Source organism: Festucalex cinctus, chromosome 18 (genome assembly GCF_051991245.1).
Source record: "Festucalex cinctus isolate MCC-2025b chromosome 18, RoL_Fcin_1.0, whole genome shotgun sequence".
Classification (NCBI taxonomy): Eukaryota; Metazoa; Chordata; class Actinopteri; order Syngnathiformes; family Syngnathidae; genus Festucalex; species Festucalex cinctus.
In genome coordinates this window covers 4,447,208-4,473,085 of record NC_135428.1, presented here as the reverse complement: position 1 = coordinate 4,473,085, position 25,878 = coordinate 4,447,208, and the positions used below count along the sequence as shown (strand labels likewise).

The following is a 25,878-nucleotide window of genomic DNA, read 5'->3' as shown; positions in this document are numbered from 1 at the left end:
CAGAAGGCTTTGATACAGACTATCAACTGCAAAGAACGGTTGCAGAAATGGTAGTTATTACACAAACGGCCAGCAGGTGGCAGCAGAGCAAAGGAGATCAACCAGGGCCATGTAGAAAAAAGCTTAATTACTTTTTTTTTTTTTTACAATTTTTTACAATTTTGAATAGATTTGTGAAAACTGATGAAACTTAGCTCTCTTCTAATGCTAATTGCTGCAAAACAGAAACTGATAGAAACATACTTTTTTTTTCCTGATGAAAGAAGAGACTTTAATCTTTCTTTTTCCATGCTTTTATAGCAATAGAACACAATCTTCTGTGGGCCTTGCAAAATCAGTCAAAATCCAGTAAAGCAGCCGGGAGCGAACGGGGCTGCTTCTGTGAAAATGGCAGCGAGTGAATGAGTTAAACTCACGTCACGTGAACATCAACAGTCGCCTTTTTACTACGTCATCCTTTAATTGCACAATCCTACTGTTGCACTGGTTCACCCTCACCTACCAAAGTTGAAAAGTCAAACATTTAAATCAACTAATTAATTCACAAGAACAACTGAAATTGTCCATTGTAGTTAAAACATTCAATGCCAAGGTCGTGTTATAGCGTTTTAAACATTTTTTCCATTTGTAGCGGCTGGATAAGGTCTAATGCGCTGGCCCTTTAAATTGTAAGTACGTTGAAGAGTGATAATGAGCTAAACCGCCAGCAGAGGGTAGCAGTGCACAATTTTAGATTGAAAATCCCATCTGTTTGCCAACTATTTACAGTGGTGTGAGGGAGACTTTGCAATGGCGGGTTGCTAACGGTTGTAGCTAACAGTTAACAGACTTTCAGTTGTGCAATCTGAAGCATACATTCAAACAGGGAGCATACGTATGTAGATTACAGAATGTGTTGTGATAGTATGTGTGTGTCACGCAAAAAGCACAACGATCTTGGAAATATGACGAGGATGACAGGTTTGTCACGTGAACAGCTACTAATGGCTGGCGGAGACGTCCTGGTAAGTTGTCGCCATTCCAGTGTTTGTAATCCACTAAATAGTACGGATGTATCGATAGTCGAACATCACAATACGATAACGGTCGCAAATTATCATGGTCCATGTGAGTGAATGAATGAGGAAATGAATTGTCGCGTGTGCGTCTGAAAGGGGGCGGGGACGGAGTAAACCTCGAAGTCCCTTGTGGAAAACCTGCTACCGACCAGGTTAGGTTGACGGATCATGTTGCTATGGTAACTGACCGAGAGCTTCAATTACCTCTTTTTATGAAACAGGCTAGTTTCCTCTTATCCTCTGGTTTTAGCTACCTCCCATTCTGAAACGGAAGACGTCGAAGTTTCACACTTTTCAGGGTTTCTTTACCCAGATTTCTCACTAAACCTGCTTTGTGAAATACAACCCTGGTTTTCCCATCTCTGTCGAGTAGTCCATATAACCCACGCACCACGTTACAGTGACCTCCACAAACATCCCAAAAGGGTTTTCATGTCAAATCTGCACTCATCCACAGACAATCCTTTCTTCGTCTTTACATCGGCTATTATCTGCCTCACAAAGATACCGTCTCATCCTCCCACATCATCTCCCTAAGCTTCTCACAGCCAACAAGTTGACATGTGGGCTCCAATGTTTGATTAAGAGATGCGAAGGAACAGAGGAGGAAACCATCAAATCATATCCTGTACAAGATACAGCGCAAGATGGAGTTACATAGTCGCTGAGTGAGAAATGAACCTAGGAAGGAACTAATGAAACAGATTTGATCACTCACATGGTCTCATCGTTCTGAAACTCCAGCTTGCCAGACACTTCCTCGTAGTCCTCACCAGCTTTGGCGGTGCCCTCGACAGTGTGGTAAGGCACCGCCACCTTTCCCCTCGCGCCGGACGTCCGGTGAACTTTGACCTGCATGTTTCCGACGCTCTCGCTGACCCTCGTCGACTTGCTCTCGAAGGTAAAGATGCCGGCGTGGTCGTCGTCGTAGATGGTCACCGTGGCGGTGTGGGCGCCGCCCAGAGCGGCTTTCGGCGGGATGTGCGAGGACATGCTGTTGCTGGACGAGATGGAACGTGGCTCCAGGATGGAGACCTCAGCTCGGTGCACGATGCGCGGGTTGCTGAGGCGCACGTAGAAGTGTTCATCTTCTTCAAAAATGTCATCGTCGATCACGCCAACGGTGAACTCTTTGGTGGTCTCGCCAGGCTTGAAGACCAAAGTGCCCTCAGCGAACTCGTAGTCTGACCCAGCGTTGGCAGTCCCATCCTCTGTGCGATAGTCAACCTGTTTGCAAGAAAATATGGGCATTGATTGACCTTTTAGTGGCTGGACTCATAAATAATGTGAAATTATTCATGATTTCAACTGAAGCCTTTAGTTTCTCACCTTCACTGTGCAGCCAGCTTCTCCTCCATGCCGGCTGACTGAGAGCTTTAAGGACCCACAGTTCTCAAAGCACTGGTAGTGGGAGGGGTCAAACTGCAGGTAGATAGTGTTGGGGTCCTCTTCTTGTCCACTAGCCTCATGACAGCTCACCACTTTCCTTGCTTGGTCGGCTGCGTGCTTTTTCAGGATGTTTCCGGCGCCGATCATCATCCGTGTGGCTTGGATGCGATAGAAGGCTCGGCTCTTCTGTTGTTGGACTAAGACTTGGTAGTTGGCCATTTCGATCAGCTGTTCCATATCCTTCTCTGGGTGCCTCTGTTTCAGTTCTTTGAGGGTGCGAGCCATCTCCCTTCGAGCTTCCTCCTCTTGGTCCTGCTCCGCGCTCATCCCTCCACCTTCCTCCACCCCCTCCAGCATCCCATCCAGAGCTTCTTTGGGGTGAGTGTGGGAGTTGACTCCCTGGCCGTCCATCTCCAAGTCCATTTTGGTGAACATGGCGTCCCCTTCAGATTCGATGATAATGCCGCGATTCTTGTCAGCGCGGTAGCGTTTATTGACGTACTTGTAGAAGAGCAGGCGGCGGTCTGCGATCCAAGCTTGTAGCACACAGAGTGGGAAGAAGAGAAAGGTGAGGACTGCCTCCCAAACTTCAACCTCACCCGGGGAGAAAACAGACAGGATGAGGTAGAGCCAGATGTAGGCGAAAATGCTCCAGGCGCCGGTGACAAAAAACACCCTCAGGTGCTTTATTTTGCGGGTCTCATTTTCTGGCACTACATAGACACAGATGGCTATTATGATGAACATGTTGAATGCAGCGCTGCCCACGATGGTGCTCGGTCCCAGAGCTCCAGATTCAAAATTATGACCTACCACCTCAATGACGGAGAGTAGGATTTCTGGCGCTGACGACCCTAACGCCATTAAGGTCAAGTTGGACACGGTCTCGTTCCAAATGCGCACCGTTGTCGTCGTGGTCTCGCCATTGGGCTTCTTGATGGTAATCTCTTTTTCCTGAGAGGTGATGACCTCGATGGACGACATGAAGCGGTCGGCGATGATGGACATGCCCAGGAACATGTATATGAGAGCTGCAAAGTAAACAATGGCTCGAGCCACTTTATCCCCCACCACGGGGTTTTGCGGATTCCACATGGGCAGCACCACACCGTCAGAGCAGTTATCTTCACTGGTGCAGTTGCCTGGTGGGCTGCCAGGATCTTCATGGCTGGAGCTGCCTCGGGACACGTGGGTGACGCCCGGGAGCAGCAGCAGCAGGACAGAGACGTATACGCAAGGGGCGAAAGATGCAGTCCGCGTTTGCAGAATCATGTTGCGGTGACGATGTTTGTTATTCTTCTGAGTTCAATTCATGTGGTTTTGGTTTATAGGAACCTCTGCAAGGAGAAGATGATGAATCATGAACATCTCTTTCACCATTAGTTATGATACTTCTGGGATTCGTACTCAAGCAAAGAAAACAAATGTTTCCTAGAGAACCTAGTTGCAAGTTATCTGATATACGGTTATGTATTAAAGCTTAAAGCCCTTGGTTAAATTCTTTCTTTGGCATTTCAGCTCAGCAAAAGCAGTGGAAGAGAATTACAATCCTAGTACTGACAGCTATTCCTGAAATAACAGCTTCATATAACAGAGGCACTCATGCTCTTTTGTATGCAAATGATGTGGGATCCAATAGCTTGGCAGGTTTGGAAACCAGAAATATTGGCAGCTACTAATCGTTGAGTCATTGGTGTTGGCCTGGCCCACGCCCACACATACTGTATAATGTGGTCATTTTGTGCGAAAGCAGCGGTGGAAATGTTAACCTTTGCTCTTGCAGTACGAAGAGGAACAGTGACTCAGGGCATAATGTAATGTTGGGTTAGATGGGATGCCAAAAATAAACCTTGGTAAAGAAAAGACCGTCTGCATCTGTGATTGTGAACATGCCTTGGCCATTTTCCATAAGGATTAGAATACTGCGGATTGAACAACACGGAGTATATCTGTGAATAGAACGTATATAAAAGACTGAATCCTGTTCTGACCAACTCTCTGTGAGGGAAGAGTGTTGTTTTGTTTGTTTTGCTAACTTTTTTTTTTTTTTAGTGACCTATGTGGCAGGTGTGACTGAGCTCTATGAATTCTTCCTAGTGTAAGTCACACTAGCATCCGGAGACCCTGGGGAACAATTTGAATTTGAAGTAAATAAATACAATCTGTTGAATTCTAAATGCATGCTAATTAAAACAATGTGGCATGATGATTCCAAAATTGCTCTTTTTTTTTTTTTTTTTTTTTTAAGCACATCAAATTTTTCACCACTTACCTTGCTCCTCCCCCCTTATTACCCTAGCTGTAGTAAGACTGTAGTAAGGAGAACTGATTATACAATTGGACTAATCTACACTTACATAGAAACTTGTTTGTGCAGTCAGACTTTTAATATCTGCAAACAGAAACAGTTGAAATTCCGACCAGCCTTCGAATGCAGCATAAGCCCTGAGCGATTGTGATAGGATTTTCAGTGGAGAGCAAGTGGCAAAATGGCCGCCCTCTGAGATGGATAAAAATGGGTGGATTTTACTTCTTAATTACCATTCCACAGATGAAATTCTAATCACAATGCCATGTTTAGATTAATGGAGGCACAAGCAACATATTATTGTAACAAAAATAAAAAAAACTTAAAATATGACGCGATAGACGAAAAACTGAGATATAGATTTGGATTCCGTACCCAAAAATGAGTTAAAAACTGTCGGACCTGATACAGCAAAAATTGTGTTACCCAGTGTAATCTTTCTTTCTTTTACTACATTTCTGTGTTTTAAGATTTATTTTGTCAGCGTCGTTTTTAACATTGCCACTAAAGAGAATTTTTAAGACCATCAGATGAGATTCATTTTCTTGGCACGGAGCCTACTTCAGTAACGGGTTTACTGTACCGCCGTTTTTAAAATATAAATACACCACTGAATGAGATCATTTCAGCCTTGAGACACCTTGGGGGAAATCGGCTCCTCACATTAGAATAAATGTACGAGATTAGCTGTTTGAAAAATGATTTCACTCTTTCATGGATGCCTTTACGCAAGCCATTTAAAGTACATCAGAGGAAAAGTTATTCACGCTGTCTTTCTTGGCAGCAAAATGGCCATTTGAACAGCTTGAGTGAATAATTCAGAGTAGAGAGCCAATGGAAGCCAGCAGCTCCACATCAGCATCAATATGAACGGAGAGCGAAAACAGCGCACGGGGGGTGTAATCTGATGCGCCTGATCAAAATTTTAAGACCGTCTCAAAAATAGGTTGCCTTCCTACAGCCGAGAGGAAGTGACAATGCTTTAGCCACACCACGCGCTCTCATTGACATGCGGCGGGGGAAAGCTGGCGATCTCCACTCGGGCCCGCGAGCTCACGTTTCCGACGCGACCGTCAAGGTGAAGACGTTTCTTTTTCTGCGACGCCAAACAGATCGGCATCCGTACAAAGAGCAGCAACATCGCTGCCATCGCACTGTTGCTCCGACGGTGTAACGCATCAGCGCCACAGACGGCAACTCTGACAAACGCTCGACTCGCTCGCCTGAGGATGTCTTGCAAGCGTTTCATCTCCACTTTTAGAAAAGCCCAAACAGACGATTTGAGGCTTCAAAGGCTTTGAGATTAATCACCCTGAAGAAGAAACAAGACTTGATGCGGCTTTTAGAAGGAAACTCTGCCCTGCCAATTTAAGTAACGGATTGCTGATATTACACTAAATATAATCTTGTAAAATTTAATGCAATTTCTTTTGCACAAATGTTGAGTGGGCGGCGTTTCTATGGAAATAGAAAGCTCACCAACTGGTGGGATTACGGAGAAATGCTTCTGTTGTTTGGCACACCTTTAACTCATTAGCTCCCAAAAATGTATAAATACGTCATATTTTAAATGTTTTGTGTCCCAAAGACATATTTATACGTTTTTTTGTTGTTGTTGATTTTTATGCCAGAGCATAGAGAAGGCTTTCATGCAGTCTCTCTACTGCAGAAAGTGGTTGAGTGGCAGCAGAGTATAAGAGATCAACCAGGCCATATTAAAACAAGCTGATTTCCCCACAGTTCTAAGCAGAATTGTGAATAATGATGAAACTTAGCTATGTTCTATTGCAAATTGCTGCACAGCGGAAAGAGATAGGAATATACTTTTTTTCCTGATAAAAGAAGAGACTCTAATCTCTCTTTTGGTAGGTTCCATATTTTTATAGCAATAGAACATAATATTTCGCGGGCCTTACAAAATCAGTCAAAATCCAGGAAAACACTTCAGTGAAAATGGTTGGGAGTGAATGAGTTAACACCATTAACAAGTAGTTTACATTATTATGCGAGGTGTTCACTCATTTCCGTGAATTATCACATTATTTTGACTTATTATTATTATTATTTTAAACTCGAGACTCTATCCAAAGAGCATATTGGAAGGTTGCCAGTACAAAACAATCTTCTGCTGGGATTTCACATTTATTTATCAAAATCGAAACATTAAGACATAATGTGTTAGATCAGGGGTGTCAAACTCATGTTAGTGCAGGAGCCGCATGGAGGAAAATATATTACCAAGTGGGCCGCATCTGTAAAATAATGGTATATTACTTAAAAATGATTGCCGTCAATTGTACGCAGATATTCGCTATTTGTGGGCCAGCATTAAATTACGGAGCTCAACTGTAATCATATTGTTCCAAAAAATAATACAAATGCAAATGGAACGCGGCAACACTGAGTCCTGCATGTGTTAAATCAACCTGGTTTGCATATACATTGTTCCCAGAATGCATTGCGTGGCGGGGTTAATGATGTTATAAGGACGCTAATCCTCGTCATATCTATTTGTGTTACCAGTAATTGTCGGTCTATGATTTAAAAAGAATAAGAATGAGAATAAGAATAATCATAAGAATTAACACATTCACTGCCAGCCCAGAAAAAACTACATCATTTGACGTCTTTTGCCGTCAATGGCACACTGCCAGCCCAGAAAAAACTACATCATTTGACGTCTTTTGCCGTCAATGGCAGTGAATGAGTTAAACAAACCGTAACTTTAAGTTGTGTGCAAAATAATGATACGATTAAAGGACGATTCCCCCGTACAAGTTCCATTGCTCATCTGAGAATTGCTTGTGAAAGTTACAAATTTTATATATTTTGATTGTTGCCGACTGATTAATTAGTCCGACATTGCAATTTTTTGTATTTTTTTTTTTTTTTAAAACTTTATAAAATCATCTCGCGGGCCAGATTAAACACCTTTGCGAGTCTGATCCGGCCCGCGGGCCTTATGTTTGATGGCCCTGTGTTAGATTAACATGGCCGGAATCGACAACACTAAACTTTATCACTGAATTAATAATAATAATAATAATAATAATAATAATAATAATAATAATAAATTAAATAAAAAATAAAAATTCAATCAATAAATAAGATTATTACACCAGAGATTGAATTAATAATAATAATAATAATAATAATAATAAAATGAAAATTCAATCAATCAATAAATAAGGTTATAACACCGGAGATTGAATTAAATAAATTAAAGTACAGTAAAGTGCCATATTTGTTTATTGTTTATTGTTTATAATTACGAATAACAATTCTTTATTGATATCTCTATTGATAATTAGGAAGTTGTCATTTTAAAGCACGAATTGCCTTTATTTAACATCCCAAGAGACATGTCGACTCACCTGCAGGCTTGGTGTTTGAAGTTGAAAGCTTCAGAAGTGGAACGTACTTTGCATTTCTCTCTGCAGTAGAGTTAAAAAAAAAAAAAAGGTTTAAGATAAAATGCCTTGACTTTCATTACCACCATAAAAAGAGACAAGAGAGGTTAAGATGATGTTAAGAAAGAAAGAGCGAATTGATTGATCTTACAGGTAGGAGGTGGGGGGGGGGGAAAAATCTAATTAAGAGAACATTGCAGATGCAGGAGAAGGAAGAAAAAAAAAAAAGACGATTATTAGCAGCAGTCTGTGCGTGAGGGACTAATTGACGGCTCCATTTGATGCGCACAGCACAGCAGCACCACATGTGCTCACAGAAAGCCCCCAAAAATCTCTTAAGGAGCCTGCTTATTGGGCTCCTCGCCTGCAGATGAGCAGAGGAGGCAGCCGGAGTGGCGTCCACAAACCGCGAGCATGTTTGCTCCCCAATGATGTTGCCCGCTTGCGCTTATATTGTCTTGGAATTCCTTTTATATCAAACTTGACACCTCCGGATTGCTTCTTCTTTGTTGCTCCTCAACCACAAATGTTTTTCTTTAAAAAAAAATAAAAAATAAAAATACAACACACGCTCATTCATTCACCCGCAGCCCGATTGTTGGTGCGTAAAATAGAACCGACTCGCTTCTCTTTTAGTGTCCGCGGAATGAGTCACAAATTCCGCTAAAGTAGCGTTACAATGAAGGGTTTGCAGAGTGTTGTTGTTTTTTTTTAAATCCGTCAAGACTGGTTACCAGAAACGGGGGAGCATCCCGTGGTAGCGCAAAAGAGCCAAGCAGCGTGTGAATAGGCGTGAATGGATGGATGGGATGGTGATGATGGACCGAAAGCTGCACATCACAACCGACCTACAGCAAGATGGATAACGAGCGAGGATGCTTGCCGGTGCTGGCAGACAAGAAAGAAAAAAAAAAAAAAAACAAGAGAGGAGCGTGGTGTGATGCGAAAATAAAAATAAATAAATGCAAGTGTGGAGTCTTACTCTTGCGGCGGGCAGCGTTGGCACAAGAGGCGAGGAGCGAGAAGAAGGAGGAGAAGCGGTAACACTGCAGTGGAAGGAGACAAGGGAGGAGACGCCACACGCTCGATTTGGACCTTCTGACTGCGCATCAGGGAGTCCACAGCCGACGGACTCTTTTTTTTTTTTTTTTTTTTTTTTTTTCTTTTTTTTTTCTTTTTTTTTTTTTTTTTACTCCGGTTTGTTTTACATCATCACCCATCGCCCGTGCACCTGTTGTCGTCTTCAAGCAAGACACGCTCACTGGCCAATTCATTAGGTACACCCGTAAAAGTCTAATCAGATGACCTGTATTCAAAAGTCTGCCTTGACAAAAAAAATAAATAAATAAATAACGCTAAGCGACAAACGCACGCAGCAAGTGGTGTGAAACTGCACTGCATTGTGTATTGAGAGCTGTTTCTATGATACTAAATGAGGAATTGGTTGAAACACTTGTGATGCACTTCAATTAGGAGTGTGCTCAAAAAATCGAGACGGCAATATATCGTTGCGGGCCTCATTGCAATACACGTATCGATACGCAGGCGTCAGAATCGATATTGCTCGTTAACTTTAAATAGGCAATTAACGTTTGCCTTTGCAGGTTGCATTGCACCTAAAAAAAATAAAAACCAGCAGCGTCTTTGAAGTTAATTGCCTTCAATTAATGCAAAAATAGCTCACCAGAGATTGGACATTGTGTCTTGCTAAGAAAAATTAAAGCAGAGGAAGAATATCAACATTTATTTACTTATAAACTTAACACGGCACGTGTCTCAGTGTACCAATTTTCCTATATTTTGTTTAAAAAAAACGAAATAAAATGTGTCTTATGTCGGATACGTATGTATCGCAATAAGTATCGTATCGTGGCCCCTGTATCGTGATGTGTATCGGCCAACCAGTTACTCAATCAATTATAAATAAGATAAACGACTGCCTCACATTCTGAGGTTCACGGTTCGACTCTATGCTGAGCTCCAGACTTATTCTGTGGCGTTTATTACGTTCTCAATCTAGTCACCAATGTGGTGCCCACGGGCAACTATAGCCCCCAAGGACTACATGAGTAGCCTTCGGGACTTTTCTAAAAAAAAAAAATAAAAAAATAGAGCTGACCGGTGATGGATCAATTGAGATTTCCCAGGAATGTTATTGTAGTGATCATATGAAAATGTGAACACTGGTAGATATTTATCAAAATCAAAATGTTGTATGATATTTCAGTTTCCTAATTATTACGAGAAATCGTTAACATTGTCACATAAATGTATAGGCCTATTAAAAATAACTTGGGCCCATATAATAAAGATTTTTTTATTTTTTTTTTTTAGCCTGTGATTTTTGGCAGAATAAAAAAAAAATGTGAATGAATTAAAATATGTCACAACATGTTTAATCAAATGTGCACTTGATTTGATCCATGCTCACATGCTGGTTTATTCAGTGAAAAAGATCATGTCTTTTCAGTGCAAATGACGTTTCAGCAGCATCACTGACTTTGTTTCCGTTGCTATGGTAATGTTTGCACCACAGTACATCCATAGACGTGAGACATTTTTATCACTCGAGTCCAACTGAGTTATTTACTTGGCACATGCTCGGAAATGCTCGTTGCTGTGTGCATTTCATTGTCGATTGTGTTGTCTGTCGCGGCACACATTGTATCATTTTAATCTATTAAATATTGTAAACGTGTCAGATTGATGATAGTACCGAGCCCAGCCCCACTGGTGTCAGGGTCTGAATTTTTTCTTTTTTCTTTTTGCTAATCTGTACCCACAGTTTAGCAATCTGTACCCACAGTTTAGTAAACTGCACCCACAGTTTAACTATCTGTACCCACAGTTTAGTAAACCGTACCCACAGTTTAACTATCTGTACCCACAGTTTAGTAAACTGCACCCACAGTTTAACTATCTGTACCCACAGTTTAGTAAACCGTACCCAGCCGTTCGCTGCTAATACTGCTGTCAAGCAACCACTCGAATGTTGCGTGCGCATGCGTATTACATAACTAAACTAAACTAAACAGTTGACTAAACTGTGGGTACAGATTGTTAAACTGTGGGTACAGTTGACTAAACTGTTGGTACAGATTGTTAACTCATTCAGTGCCATTGACGGCTATACACGTCAAAGATCAATTTTTACTGGGCTGGCAGTGAATGAATTAATGGTTATATAAAATAATCACTTGACAGCTCTAATTTTTGTAAAAAAAAAAAAAAAAAAAAAAAAAAATCTAAGTATATGTACTCTTACACGCCCTTGTGGCCGTTTTACAGGAAATATAAATTAGAAGCAGAAAATTGCTGTTAACTTCATGCAATTTTAAGGTCAAATACTATATTGGGATATATGTCTTCATTTAAAATGATCTGTTATTGTTTTATGGAGGAAATGTATTTTTTTTTAAAAATCTAATTTTTAAAGTAATTAACTGATTAAAATAAGAGGAGGATGAGCGAGTGTGCAGTGGATCAAAAAATGTTCAAGATGTGCTCGTAAATGTTGAAAGAATTATCACACAACAGGTGTTCTTCAAAAAAAAATGTTGAAAAAGCCTTTTTGATTAGGTGATTAATCGAAATTCTAATATGGGATCAACTCTTTCAGTGCCAATGACGGCTATACACGTCAAAGATCCATTTTTACTGGGCTGGCAAGTGAATGAGTTAAACTGTGGGTACAGATTAGCAAAAAAAAAAAATAATTCAGACTCTGACACCAGAGGGGCTCCGTATGATAGAAAGACACATGTATGGGTCAAGTGTAATGCATGTTTGAGACTCACTTTCATTGCTAAAGTGCTCAAGAACATATTGAATACAGACCGTAAGGGCAACAGGTCATGAGAAGTTGAATTGACTTTCCTTTGTGTATAAGCATATAGATGATGCCGCTAACATCATATTGTTCCCCCGGGATGGCTGCAATATCGCTCTAAATGCTGCACTTTAGTCGCTCAATTCACCGAAGCGACGCGACTTGAGGTTAATTGGTTTTTCTGTCTGGCGTAGGGCGGAGCTTTCCATCAAAACTGGCTGCAGATTGTCATCGTAATTAGCAATGCGGATGTTTTTCTATACATGTAGTCTTAGTGGCAACATCGAAAGCTGTGCGCATAAAGTTCCACAGCAGGATTTTTAGCTGACGGTGAGTCATTTGTTAATCAGTCCTGTTAGACACCTAATGTGACCATCTGTTGCTGTTCCTCTCTCCAGCATGTCGCCATCTTGTGGATCGTTTAGTATCTGTCACTCTTCATCTGCAGGATCAAAATGATGAGAACATTGCTGGGTGCTACCTTTTCCCAAGAGGATTAACGTCAGTGCCAATCTCCAATTTTTCATCATTACGAAAATAAATAATGCAGCACATTGCACATTGATTATTGAAAGTGTACATAGAGAAAATGTGAATTGGTTTTAAAAGGGAAGTAAAAAAGAAAAAAAATGTTCTATACGCTCTCACTAGTTCTAAACACGGCATTCTGACTACAGAAATAAAATATAATATGAATATGAATTAAACAGCAAAATCCCCTTGCTTTTATCCATCTCATGGGCGGCCATTTTGCCATTTGCTGTCACCTGAAAATGGCATCACAGTTGCTCAAGGCTCAGGTAATAACCAATCACACCTCACCTGTTTTCTGAGTTTGTGTGAAATTTGCCAGCTGGTCATTATATGCGCACTGAGCAACTATGATGTCATTTTTAGTGGACAACAAGTGGCAAAGTGGGCGCTCCCTGATTTTGCTGGTTAATTCATATTCCACAGATACAATATTAATCAGAATGCCATGTTTAGACTAGGGGGCTGAACATACTTATGTACAACGAATATTTGGGTTGTCTTTTATTATTTTATTTTTTTTTTAACATAAGATCGAAAACAACATATTTAAGTATCAATAGCCACAATAACCCCCAGATATAATTACTGCACTGCCTTATTGCTTAAATGAAAGAATTGTATTGTCCAGTCCTGGTTTTAATAACTCACATTTTCCCCATAAATTATTGAACGTCACACATTGTGAACCTTTGTCATAATTTTGATGGATAAGTGATCTTTATTTCCGCATTTTTAAGAAACACAATTCATTGGTACAATGGTGTCCTACACAGTTACCAGTACCCTGTTTCTACCGCTAGAGGGAAGACTAGAGCCATTTATGGATAATCCGCTGTAATCGTTTATTTAAATATATCTAATTATTTACTGTCCTTTAAAGCATCGACTGCCAAAACCTTCATTGTAAATACAGTTATCATTCGTCTAAAAATGAGGGGGGGAAAAAACAATTAAAAACATATTTTGATTGGATTATCACAGGGCAAATATGGACAACCATTCACACTAAACAACTTAGAGACTTTATTTAATCTAAGTAACATTTTTTGCTGGAAACCAACGTAAAGTTTAGATGACAAATCTGTTCATTCTGGAAAGGTGTTCTTTAAGTCTAATGGCGGAATATCGGTCAAGACAAGTCTCAGGTTTTATTGTTAACTGCAAAGTATTTGTGCTGCGACTGAGAGTTATTGGAATCTGTGGATAATTTGAGCAATTTGTCAGCCTCACCACTGGTCAATTACAGAGAGTGATTGGCTGCTTCGGCATCACCGCCTTTTGATATAGCTCAACAATAGTTCCATGCTAAAACTCGATTGGACGGGCTGAACGGCATGTCCTGTCAAGAAGCCAAGATTGTGGCTGTAATTTACAGTTTTGAGACTCTTGTTTCCAGCCGTGCATCCGTTTTCTATACTGCTTGTCCTCATGAAAGGTCGCGGGTAACCTCCTAAGAGTTTTCTTAGGAGGTCAAAGGTGATGAAGTGGAAAAATAAATGCATTTAATGTTATGAGGACGTCTTCAACATTTTTTTGATCCACTGCACTCACTCGTCCTCTTTTTCTAATCAGTTAATTACTTGCATAAATTAAAATGAAAAAAAAAAAAAAAACGACCTTGATAGTTTGACATGAACAAATATTCTGAATGTCATACGCAAACATTTATTAAATGCTTTACTTTAATGCACGTAGTTATGTTTATTGCTGAAATACAAGCTGTGCTACCTTTAATGTAACCATCCGCTGTCAAGGATCATCGGCGGTCAAAATTAATAATGTGATTAATCTGTATGACGAATGTTAATTAGTTAACGCTTTAACTTTGACAGTCCTAATTTAAATACAATGTATGACAAAAAATACTATACAGTAATTTTATATGTCTGCAGTGAGTTCTGCTCTGGCACTTTTGACACTTGACATTTAAAATTTGGGACACATACAATGTGTATTTTGGGCCCTTTCGCTTTAAACTGATTAGAAATACTTCAAATGCAGAGTGACATAAAACGATACGCTTCCCGTTTGAGGATGGGCGCACCAAGCGCCTGCAGCTGGTTGGCTGTCGTGCTACGTTATTACATGCAATTTACTGCCGGTCTTCAATCACTTCCATCTTTCGCATCAAACCAGGAAATGCTCATAACACGACGATACAATAAATGTCATGAAGCTGAGATGGACCTTTAGTGACACTTTTGGAATGTGAGGTTGGAAATAGGAGAATTACAGGCGAATCCTTTTGCAGAACGACTGCAGGCTGATGGATAGAAACAATTGGTGAATGAGTACAATAGAGGCGCAGACAAAAGGGAAAAAACATTTTCTGTTTGCCCTGCCCCCTCAGAGTCTTTGGGGACCAGGCGATTATGGAAATGCATAAATGAGTGAGAGAGAGAGAGAGAGAGAGAGAGAGAGAGAGAGAGAGAGAGAGAGAGAGGGAAAAGCGGGTGATGCGATTGGCTGCTCCTTCCAATATTGAGCATGATAGAAATACATCTCTCCCAGTCAAAGGAAGCAGACGGGCAGTAGAGTCAGAAAATACAGAAACACGCTCTGCTTCTGCTTTTTATAATAGATTATTATTATTTTTTTAAAGAGAGGACAGGAAGAACAAAAGGCTTAAGAAGCCTGATGTTGCAAATTGTATTTTTGAAGTCCAAATGAGCACAGATGCTTCCTTTGTTGACATGTTTTTCTTAAGAATTTAACTAGACAGCCAAGCCTCTTTTCAATGTTGATGAGTGGAGATGGTTTAGGGATGAGAGAAGAGTTGTGACATGCTGTCGACCCAAATTGACCAAGACGCGGACCGAGTGGAATGTTCTGTTCTGTGGCAGATACGTCAGCAGCCAGAAACAGGTACACTCGCCGCTCAGTACTTGCATCAGTCCACAATGTTGTTCCATGCTACCTGTCTTCTACTGTAATATGATTTACTTAGAGATGTCATGCTGACATTATTTGCAATTTGGTTCTAATCATTGCAGCCTAAAAATCAAATTTTCTATATGCCTTGCAATGAGTCACTCACGCTTTACACTTAAGGGAGACATCAAGAGACTGCTTGTGTAAACAAGGCAACAGTTGGGCTGACACTTATAGTGTTTCACTTGTAAGCAACAATTGGACTTAAAGCCATAAGAGGAAATGCTTAAGCATCTTTGACGATAATTCTCAAAAACAATTCTGCTGTCAATTTGTTGGTCAGCAGGAATGTCAAGATGAATGTTCATACTGCTATTTACTAGGAAGATATCATGATCTAGGGCGAATGGTTAGCACGTTAGCCTCCCAGTACTGGGGACTCGGGTTCGAGTCCAGGCTCCGGCCTTCCCGGGTGGAGTTTGCATGTTCTCCCCGTGCCTGCGTGGGTCTTCTCCGGGTACTCTGGTCTCCTCCCACATACCAAAGACATGCATGGCAGGTTAATTGGGCGCTCCAAATTGTCGCTAGGTGTGCTTGTGAGTGTGGATGCTTGTTTGTCTCTGTGTACCCTGCAATTTGCTGGCGCCCAGTCCAGGGTGTACTGCCCAAAGCCAGCTGAGATAGGCTCCAGCACCCCCACGACCGATTCTGAGGAATAAGCAGTCAAGAAAATGGATGGATGGATATCACGATCGAAACCAGGGGTGTCCAAACTTTACACATACAGAAAAACGGAAGGATTCAGGGGCCACTTTGAATTTATTTATTTTTTTACTTTATCAAGCAAAATAGTCAATCAAGCAATTATATATTGTATATTGCAGTGTGTTACGTTTAAAGTGTATCTAAGTTATTATATATTTGCTAAAATGCTTCACACTCATATGAACTTTAACTGAACTACTTTGCACCCATTTCTTCAGATGAACTGTACCAGACAGTGTGGCTGTGTTTAAAATGAGTCACACCGCTAGGGCTGTGCAATTAATCGAAATTCAATTACGATTTCGATTTTTACCCTCCACGATTACAAAATAGGCAATATCGTACAAAAACGATTATTAATAGTAGAGCTGAAACGACATTTCTGCCTCGGATAGCCGCTGAGACAGTCGTAGTCAAGCTAACGGCAGTATGCATGACAGTACACGGGGCTGTGAGAAACCAAATTTCAAAATAAACCTTACTTTACCAAGTAGTATATGGAGATCAATGCATTGTATCACTTTTATTTTGAAGTTGTTACCGGAACGTGTCATCGGGGCTGGAGATATGCGCCTCTATTCGGAATTTGTGAACAATGGCAATATAAATGCACCGAACTGTTGGGCCAGACGTCATAAGACATAAGACATAATAAGACATAATTATGCTGACGTTGTATTGTACGGCGCCTGTTGCCAGCGTTTAGCCGTGACTGCTAGCTAACAGTGAGCTAATATCAGTGTTAGCCGTCATGCGCAACCCTAAACCGGACGCTGGTTTGGCCGCCTTTTCATCCGCTTTGAGTTTATTAATGATGAACGAATTGAGTCATTTGAATGGCGCTTCAATGTGAACGATGGGAACCGAGTCTTTATTGACAGCGGACAACGACTCCTTTCCCACTATAGTGCGCCAAGCATTCGCTTTCGGAGGTAGCGTCGTCTTCGCACGTTACCGTCAATCAAACAATTAAGTGGCTCGTTAAGGTCTGAAACAAGCAAAAAAAAAAAAAAAACACTGCTCGCTGTGCGTGTCATGCATGGCAGAAGTGGAAAAACACAACTCCGGCGACAGGATCGACCGGCGTACAACAGCAACAACAGTGCGGTGAGCAAGGAGAGAGGAAAAGCTCGCCACCAAGTTCTAGAAGTGAGTAACTGCAGAGTAGATTTGATAAATGACAGCTAGACAATCAAAACACGCTCACTGGTGCACTGTACACGTGCTGGCCAATGTATGTAGCGTTGTACATACACATTTACATTTTCTTGCGTTCTATAAAATCATGAAACCTTATTGAATGTTATTTTTTTAAGACTATTCAATATGTCAAAATGAAACGATGATCGGCACAACCTGTGAAGCATCACTAGTCCTACAGAAGTGTAGACTGTGGTGTGACATTTTTGTAACCGGATAGAGAACAATCCCAAATAAAAAGAGAGGAAGCAAGAGAATTGTCAGAGCATCTTTGCCAGTTTCTAACTGACAACGCTGCTCTCCTCTCTGCGAGTAAAGACCAAAAGTCTTGTCTTCTCGTCCTTGTTTCTGTGTGTTCAATATGTTTTGGTGTGTAAACCTAACACAGTGTTTTGTTTTTTTTAAACTGCGATCTGAACAGCTTTCTATAAGACAAATAGTTTAGGATTTTACAAAATTTGGGGGTGGTCTGAGACCCTGTAACGGTGTAACCCATTACAAAATATCTACCCCTGTACTCAACAGTAGCTAAATCCCATCCTTACATTCAGAACCGAAATAGTATCAATACAGGTATTGACATAAGCCGACCATTTACTTCCTAGTTACTTGGGAATCATTCCTGTGATATGTTCAGAATTTGGTCCTTGAAACAGAGCAGAAAGCGGAAATCCATTTTTGCTTTTAAAAATATTCACCACTGTATTATGAAGAGATATGTTGTTACTTGTCAAAATTGTAAATGGTTCATTTCCACCTTCGTTATAAGATTTATTTGTAGTAACAAATGTCCTTTCTAGTATATGTCGCAGGTCTCTTAAATATAGACAGCGAGCCACAATTGGCCCCCTGCCCATAGTTTGGATATCATTTAAACTGAATGAGAATGAGTGCAGGCACTAAAACCAACAACTTATTCTTATTTGCAGCTGAAACTGCGTGCTTGATCCAGAGTTGCACCTGAGAGGCTCAAACCGAGAAATCCAAATCTCCCCTGAAGAGAAGAAGGCTGCAGGGAGCCACAGACCGAGGGAGACAAAGGGGGTTTTCCCTTTCTCTCTCTCGACCCGCCTCGTCGTCAGGCTGGCTGGCACCGCCATGGCGTTCACCTTTGCGGCCTTCTGCTACATGCTCACCTTGGTGCTGTGCGCCGCCCTCATCTTCTTTGTCATCTGGCAGGTGAGAACAGCACTGTACGCACTTGACAAACACGTCCACCCACACGCAGTGACCGCAACACAGCAAGGCAACTCCAGAAGTGGTCGTGTGCACATGTGCATGTCACAGCAGGGATGAATGTAAGTAATTATGTCACTTTGTAGCTGAAGACAGGCTCTTTGGGAAGTAATTGCACGCGTATGTCACTGTCAGGCGTTTTTCAATCCCCCGTGGAAAGCATCATGTGGCACATTGTTCTTCTTCATGGCAAACACCAGAACGGGAGGATATAATGACTCAATTGGGAGTCTCTGAAGCACTGAATTGTGTATGTGTGCAACCCCACAGCATCACACTCTCTAAGAGTGATTAATTTAGATTTGAAACATGGCAAACATGGCAGACATCCTGCAGACATGAGCTGGAAAAGCTACAAAATCCAAGGCAAACAATAATGCTAACATATTCAAGGAGGATTCAACCCACAAATGTTCTCGGGCGGCCATTTTGCCTCTTGTCTCGACTGAAAATTACATCACAAATTGCTCAGGTAACGACCAATCACGACTCACCTGTTTTCTGAGTTTGGTCACGTAACGTTCGCTAGCTGAGCCGTGATTGGTCGTGAGCCATGAGGAGCTGTGATGTCATTTTCTATGGACAGCAAGCGGCAAAATGGCCGCCCCCTGAGATGGATAAAAACGGGTGGATTTTGCTGCTTCATTCACAAATGCAATATTAATCAGAATGCCGTGTTTAAATGAGTGGAACTGAAAGGAACATATTATTGTAAAGAAATGTTTTGGGTTGAGTTCCCCTTTCAAGCTAATGGAGAGACTAATATTTAGTTATTTGCGCCAAAACCCAACTAAATTCTTATCAGAACAGCTTCCTTTTTTTTTTTTTTTTTCTCCCATGTATGTTGACAATAAGCATGCTCGTCAAACAAGGTGTTCACACCATAGCAAACTGCACATAATGGATTCAGGGAGGCAGCAAAGCTCTTCTTTTATTGCCTGACTGGAAGCAGTCAAATTTGCACTGAAGTCACCGGAGACTTCCGCTGGGATAAGCTCCACGTACAATCGCGAGAACAACACAATATGAACTTCAAAATACTTGTCACCAATCTGAGACCGCAAATGACGAACCTAGCGACTGACTACATATTAGTCAGTCGGCGTGTCTGTTGTGTGAGAAAAAAAGGGGGCGGGTGGGGAAAAGGCAAGCCAGCGGATGTCTGGCTTGCCGTTCAACCATGTGATTGAAACGATGATCCTCCTGAACCTCCCACCACCACCATTTCCCCTCCAGCGAGTCTCGACGCACTGCCAGAATATCCCAATTGAATCCGGCTGTCAGCCAATCAGATCGTTTGTTCGCTGCGTTAGTAACCATGGAAGCCACCGAGGGGTTTGCCTGGTTGCTATGGAAACTGTATCTGTTTACAAACGTAAGGAACGAAAGAGAAAGTCATGGAATCGTTCACTTTGCATGTTTGCCGTAAATTTAGTCGTAAAATTCCAAACAAAGACGGTGTGTAAGTGTGCCTTTGTGTGCGTGCGTGTTTATATATTTATTGTCATTGTTTTAATTATTCGCTCATGCAGAAAGCTCAGGGAATATGGAGGACCAAAACTTCCAAAATTCAAAATAAATAAATGACTAAATAAATAAATAAATGACTAAAAGTGAAAATAAAAATGAATATAAAAAAATATAATTTGAAAATTATATAAAAAATATATTTAAATGGACATAAAAAGAGCAAAACATATGTATGTACATAAATACATTTATATTTAATTTTTGAATTCTATTTTTTTATATCCGTTTTTATTCTCACTTTTAGTCATTTATTTATTTATTTAGTCATTTATTTATTTTGAATTTTGGCAGTTTTGGTCCTCCATTGAGTGTGGCTAAATAAAATAAATGATGCATTTTGTTATTGTTTATAATCTGTCATCATGTAGAGGCCAGAAACAAACTTTTAACATCTTAGTCTTCAATAGTGTATTCTAAGGCGTGTAAATGTAAACGAGTTCACATGTGCTGTCTTTCAGATTATTGCGTTTGATGAACTACGCACAGACTTCAAAAACCCCATCGACCAGAGCAATCCCACCAGAGCGGTAAGAGACGCTTTGTGTTGCACGTGCACGCAGAAAAATCTACCTTGAAGTGTCAAAAACATTCAGGCATTGTTCTTCTGATGGATGGAGGATTTTTTTTTTTTTTTTTTTTTTTTTTACAGCAGCATTCCGAATAATCATCAGAGAGATTTGGGCTTATCACAATGAATAAAATGTTTTTTTCCCCCTAGAATGCTCATTATTTTGAACTCTAGTTTGTATGCAGATTTAACATCAATTTTCCACAATGACGTTAGCTCATTTGTTCAACACATTTATAGTCTAGACATGATGCAAATGAGGCCACTATTTAAACATTGCGATCACAAGTTCAGATATTGTACAAAGTTTTATCTAACACAATAAGAGCTAAAGTCCCAATTGGGAATTCCTACCAACTCAAATGAATGAAAAGGTCTACATTTCTATTGACAAAGTAAAAGAGTGCTAACTGCTATTTTACACTTTGCAAGTTGGCCTCAGCTGTTGAGAGATTCTTTGCGAATGTTCCAGCAACAATGTGAGGCTGCAAAGTGAGAGTGATGAGGAGTGGGAGAGGAAACTGTGAAATCAGGCTGTGGGAGTGTGGAGGCGTGCCAGCCACCACACACGCGTGCACGTGCACACGCGGGCACACTTCAAATGTATACAGGATGAAAATATCTTTACCGAGCATTATCTTTATCTGGACCAGCCAAAATGTTCAGAAAATTAGAAATGCCACTTTAATAAGGGAGGAATGTCGTACGTTGCAGCACAAAAAAAATATTACATTAAATTATGTACTCTTAATTTAACTCATTCACTGCCAGCATAGGACAAATGGACATTTGACGTGTTTAGCCGTCAATGGCAGTGAATGAGTTAAAGAAATTCTAAACAGGCAGGCTCTTGTCTACTGCCCGAAAAAGCTTTTCCAGTGTTTTCGTGTACGTGACATACATAAGGCAAACCAAGTGCAGAAGGATAGTGAGGCTGATAGCGAGTGTCAGGTTTGGAATCCAGAACCAGGGCAAAGTCCACTTTGAGGTAATCTGGGGAATTTGAATTCATGTTCCATGAGGGGCTCTGGCTAATATCGCTGGAGTTTAAATAGATGTCTTAATACTGAATGTCAAAACAAGATTGTAGAGGCTAACAATCTTGATCTTAAAAAAAAAAAAAAAATCATGGAATTAAACTGCAGTAGTTTTGAGCAACAGAGAAATAGGGTTGCTTCGTTTTCGCTTTAATTCACTATGAAAGTGTTTTTGAAATATCTTTAAGTCGAACAAATAGCCACCATATAAAGTCAGAAAAGGATGTGGAAAAATAAAAGACTTTTTCTTTGTGCCCGATCCGCAGAGGGAAAGGATTCTCAATATCGAGCGAATCTGCAACCTTCTTCGCAGAGTGAGTAATTTCAGCTTTTCACCTGCCACAGTTCGATAACGACACCAGGGGGGCTTCATTTGTCTCACCCCTCTGTTGGGAGTGCCATGACGCACTCCATCTCCATTTCACGTCGAGCCACCTTCACTGCTTCACTCAACACCCACACACTGATTCATAACTCATATACAGATTTTTCCTCCACATTTTACAGACAAAACATCGTCTGTCATGTCTGTCACGCAGAGGAAGACTTTTTGATCTTCATGAAATTCAGTTAGATAAATATACCATCAACAATCTGGACTTTTAAAGGTAACACTACTTACTACACTGTATGTATGTGCTGTGTTTAGCTGGTGGTACCGGAGTATTCTATCCATGGACTCTTTTGCCTAATGTTCATGTGTGCTGAAGAGTGGGTCACACTTGGCCTAAATATCCCACTTCTCTTCTACCATCTGTGGAGGTACGACTTGCACGTGTCTTAGAAGTGCTTCCGATCAACAGGCGATAGACATTACATGCGATAAACTTCTTATATTCTTCTCAGGTTCTTCCATCGACCAGCTGATGGGTCAGAGGTCATGTACGATCCTGTAAGTGTGATGAATGCCGACATTCTCAATTACTGTCAGAAGGAGTCGTGGTGTAAGCTGGGCTTTTATCTTGTCTCTTTCTTCTATTATCTTTACAGGTATGTTGAACTCGATAAAACGCTTTCTGTGCTCTAAGGCTGTATTTATACTGCAGGTCTTAATATCTAATTCCGATTCATCTTACTACTTGTTTTTTTTTTTTTTTTTTTTTTTTTTAAACTAAATTATAGAATGATAAGGGTTATTAAATCTGCCTACCAGTTCGGAGAGTTAGGGTTCAAATCTCAGATTTGGTCTTAGTGAGTGTTTTGTTTGTTTTCCTTGTGCTAGCATAAAGATTCTGACGTTACGTGACTTTCCCCATGTGGCAGGAAATTATTCGCAGAGCACTAATGGGCTACAGCAGTAGCTGTGTCAAACATAAGGCCCGCGGGCCGGATCAGGCTACCAAAGGGGTTTAATCCGGCCCACAAGATGATTTTGGAAAGTTAAACAAAAATGTACTGTCGGACTAATTAACCACAATCAAAATATATAAAATTTGTAATTTCACAAGGAGTCCTCAGATGAGCAATTTTACACACAACTTAAAATTACAGTTTTATTATTATTTTCTTTTCTTTTTTTTTATCATAGATCGACAAACGTGTTAAATACGACACAAATTCAAAATCACTGGTCACACAAATAGATGTGACAAGGATTAGTATCCTTTTAACGTCATTAACCGTGCCACGCAATGCATTCTGGGAACAATATATATGTAAAACAGGTAGATTTAACACATGCAGGATTGAGTGTTGCCGCGTCCCATTTGCATTTGTATTATTGTTTGGAACAATATGATGACAGTTGAGCTCCGTAATAAACACAAAATCTGTGTGCAATTGACGGCAATGGTTTGTAAGATATATACCGTTATTTTACCGATGCGGCCCACTTGGTAATATATTTTCCTCCTTGCGGCCCCTGGGCTAACATGAGTTCGACAATCCTGGGCTACAGTGTCTTGGAGGGCGAAAACTAGCGTTTATCCCTCCAAGAACATTGACAGTCACTTTGATAAAAAAGCACATGATGGACGCCAGGTGGACATGTTGGATTGCCGATGTAGTATCGGGAGAGTGGAATTACCCCCTCTGTTGCCGAGATCCGGATTTATTTCCCATTTATGTGTGGTCAAAATGCGATCGAAGTTAGCAGTTTCACGCAAGTCTTGGCAGTGTTATTTATGTACGTTAGCAACTTAGTAGTTGCTAAATCGGCGGCGGCCACCGTCATTTATACCATAAAAAGTCTTCTTTATGGTGTTGGTTTAGTTATTCAATTCAACTGTGTAGTGTCTATTAAGCTGTAGAAGCACACATGAACAAAACGTGTGGTAACAGTTAGCATCTGCTGATTTAGCCACCATGTACAAATTGCAACATTAGCTATACGCACTGGTTTCTCTTTTGGTAGCATGCTCGGTCCTTTTTTTTTTTTTTTTTTTTTTTTTCCCTCCCCATCTTCTCGTTGTGACAGCTGGTCCACAACAGCTGTCAATCATTGTTCAAGCGTGGCGTTAGCCGTTTACTCAAAGTGGCAGATGCGTCTTCGCTAACGGCCGTTTTGGGACGTGTACGTCAATGTCAGGATCTCTTATTGCGTTCCTCTGGCTTCCTCCCACATTCCAAAAAGTTACATGCCAAGTAAATTGTCCATAGGTGTGAATGTGAGTCATCTCAGTGAATAAAAATTGAATGACCTCGACTTTGCCAATGCATCTGATGTCCATCACGTTGGACTAGAAAACGTGTGTCTGGATTCAGTAGGATTTCCCGAAGGTACAGGTCCACAGAATATACGTGTATCTGTAGTGTTGTCCACATGTCTTTCTGACGGTAACCAAACTAGGATAGATGAAAACGGAAATAGGTTTGACCCACTTGACCGTGTAAATGCAGCCTTAAATCACTTAAAATATTGTAGCACTTGTAACATACAGAATATTAACTTGTGTTTGTTGATCTTTGCCATGATCTATTCATGAACCAAGCATGGTCTATGCCCTGGTGAGCTTCTAAGAGATTCTCACGCTGAGACCGACAGAAGAGCGTCTGAAAAGGAAAGAACGACAACATCAGTAACCTTCCCGCCAGTGGCTTGGATTCCCCTCAATCCGACCTTGGAAGCTGAACAAACCCAATCTGAGTGCCATTGTGAATGTAAAAGGTGTTGCCGCCGATCCATTTATATCGCTTTATTACAAAGACTGCCTGTGAGACAGATGGACAAAGGAAAGGATGGCGGATGGAAGTGAAGCTGATGATTGGAAAAGGTGTTTGTGTTGCCTTTTACGCCTCATTACAAATCTTAACAAGGACTCTGAAGGGCTGGAGTAATCCCACGCTGCTCTTACTGATCCAGTCGCTTAACTCACTGTGACTCTCCGAACGTTTAACTTGGGGCTGGAACACAAAATAATTTGTCCGTAATTTTCGACTTGGAAAGTATTCCATATTTTGATAGATGGCTCTAATATCCAACCACTGTTTTTCTGCTGTGTTGAGGATACATTTTACTGTAAAATAGAGAAGAACTAAAAATCACTGTAACAAAAAATAAATAAATACATAAATTGCAGGCAGGGATATTACAGATTGGTGCTTGCACAGCCACTCTCAATCAAGTTATAGAGAAATGCTAGCAAGGTTATTTTCCAACTGTAAAAACAATGAAAAAGCAAGGTTGAAATCTCTATACAGTCAATTCAATTTGAAATATGTTAGCTGTAAGGACGTACTTTCCGGTACATGCCAGAGACATTTCCCCCCCCCCCCCCCCCCCCCCGCCACAGAGCTTTGTGCTCACAGATTTAAAGCCAAAAGATTGTATATGAAAAACATTGTGCCAAAGAACAATTTGTGAAGTGAACGGCAACCATGAGGCTTGAGAAATACTGTACATTGTCACCTACTGTAAATGCTAAGCGGCGACATGCTCTGTCTCCGTTTTCACTTTCTTGGGAAAAACCCCCCCAACTAATCTTGGTACAATGTTTTTTCTTAAGAAGAAGAAAAATAACTACTGTATGTTCTTTGTTTGTTTTTTAGTGTGCAAACCGCCTTATTTACAGCTAAGTTTACACGTTAGCAGCTATGCTAGCTAGTTTAGCGCAGTGACATCTCATGTATGACAAGCAATTAAAAACTCCAAACTAGCAATGTAATAGGTTCGATGACGACGTTGTGCGTGCGTGTGACAGACAC

At 40.7% G+C, this 25,878-nt stretch overlaps 2 protein-coding genes across 8 annotated transcripts in view; one reads left to right on the top strand and one right to left on the bottom strand.

The window, feature by feature from the left end:
• slc8a4a (solute carrier family 8 member 4a) overlaps positions 1-9,289 on the bottom strand; it is a 32,500-nt gene extending 23,211 nt beyond the window's left edge. The window contains exons 1-4 of one of the 4 annotated variants that reach the window (XM_077504296.1): positions 9,148-9,289; positions 8,130-8,189; positions 2,388-3,784; positions 1,777-2,285 (exon numbers count right to left, since the gene is read on the bottom strand). In XM_077504296.1, the coding sequence (XP_077360422.1) occupies positions 1,777-2,285; positions 2,388-3,719 (1,841 nt within the window). In that variant the 5' untranslated portion in view covers positions 3,720-3,784; positions 8,130-8,189; positions 9,148-9,289. Of the gene's footprint in view, positions 1-1,776; positions 2,286-2,387; positions 3,785-8,129; positions 8,190-8,316; positions 8,719-9,013; positions 9,120-9,147 lie in introns of those variants that run through there. The other 3 variants (XM_077504298.1, XM_077504297.1, XM_077504299.1) reach the window with 3 other exon arrangements.
• A 5,738-nt stretch (positions 9,290-15,027) lies between these two features.
• On the top strand, positions 15,028-25,443 carry cnih2 (cornichon family AMPA receptor auxiliary protein 2). Of its 4 annotated transcripts, none has more exons than XM_077505543.1 (7): positions 15,028-15,393; positions 18,294-18,543; positions 20,589-20,657; positions 22,002-22,049; positions 22,385-22,497; positions 22,582-22,725; positions 24,666-25,443. In XM_077505543.1, the coding sequence occupies exons 2-7, from the start codon at positions 18,463-18,465 to the stop codon at positions 24,691-24,693; spliced, it is 483 nt and encodes a 160-aa protein (XP_077361669.1). In that variant the 5' UTR covers positions 15,028-15,393; positions 18,294-18,462; the 3' UTR covers positions 24,694-25,443. The 4 variants fall into 4 exon arrangements, with proteins under 4 accessions (XP_077361669.1, XP_077361671.1, XP_077361673.1 ...); XM_077505545.1 differs by lacking the exon at positions 15,028-15,393 and adding an exon at positions 16,753-17,313; XM_077505547.1 differs by lacking the exon at positions 15,028-15,393 and having other exon boundaries at positions 18,520-18,662.
• Positions 25,444-25,878: the final 435 nt, after the last annotated feature.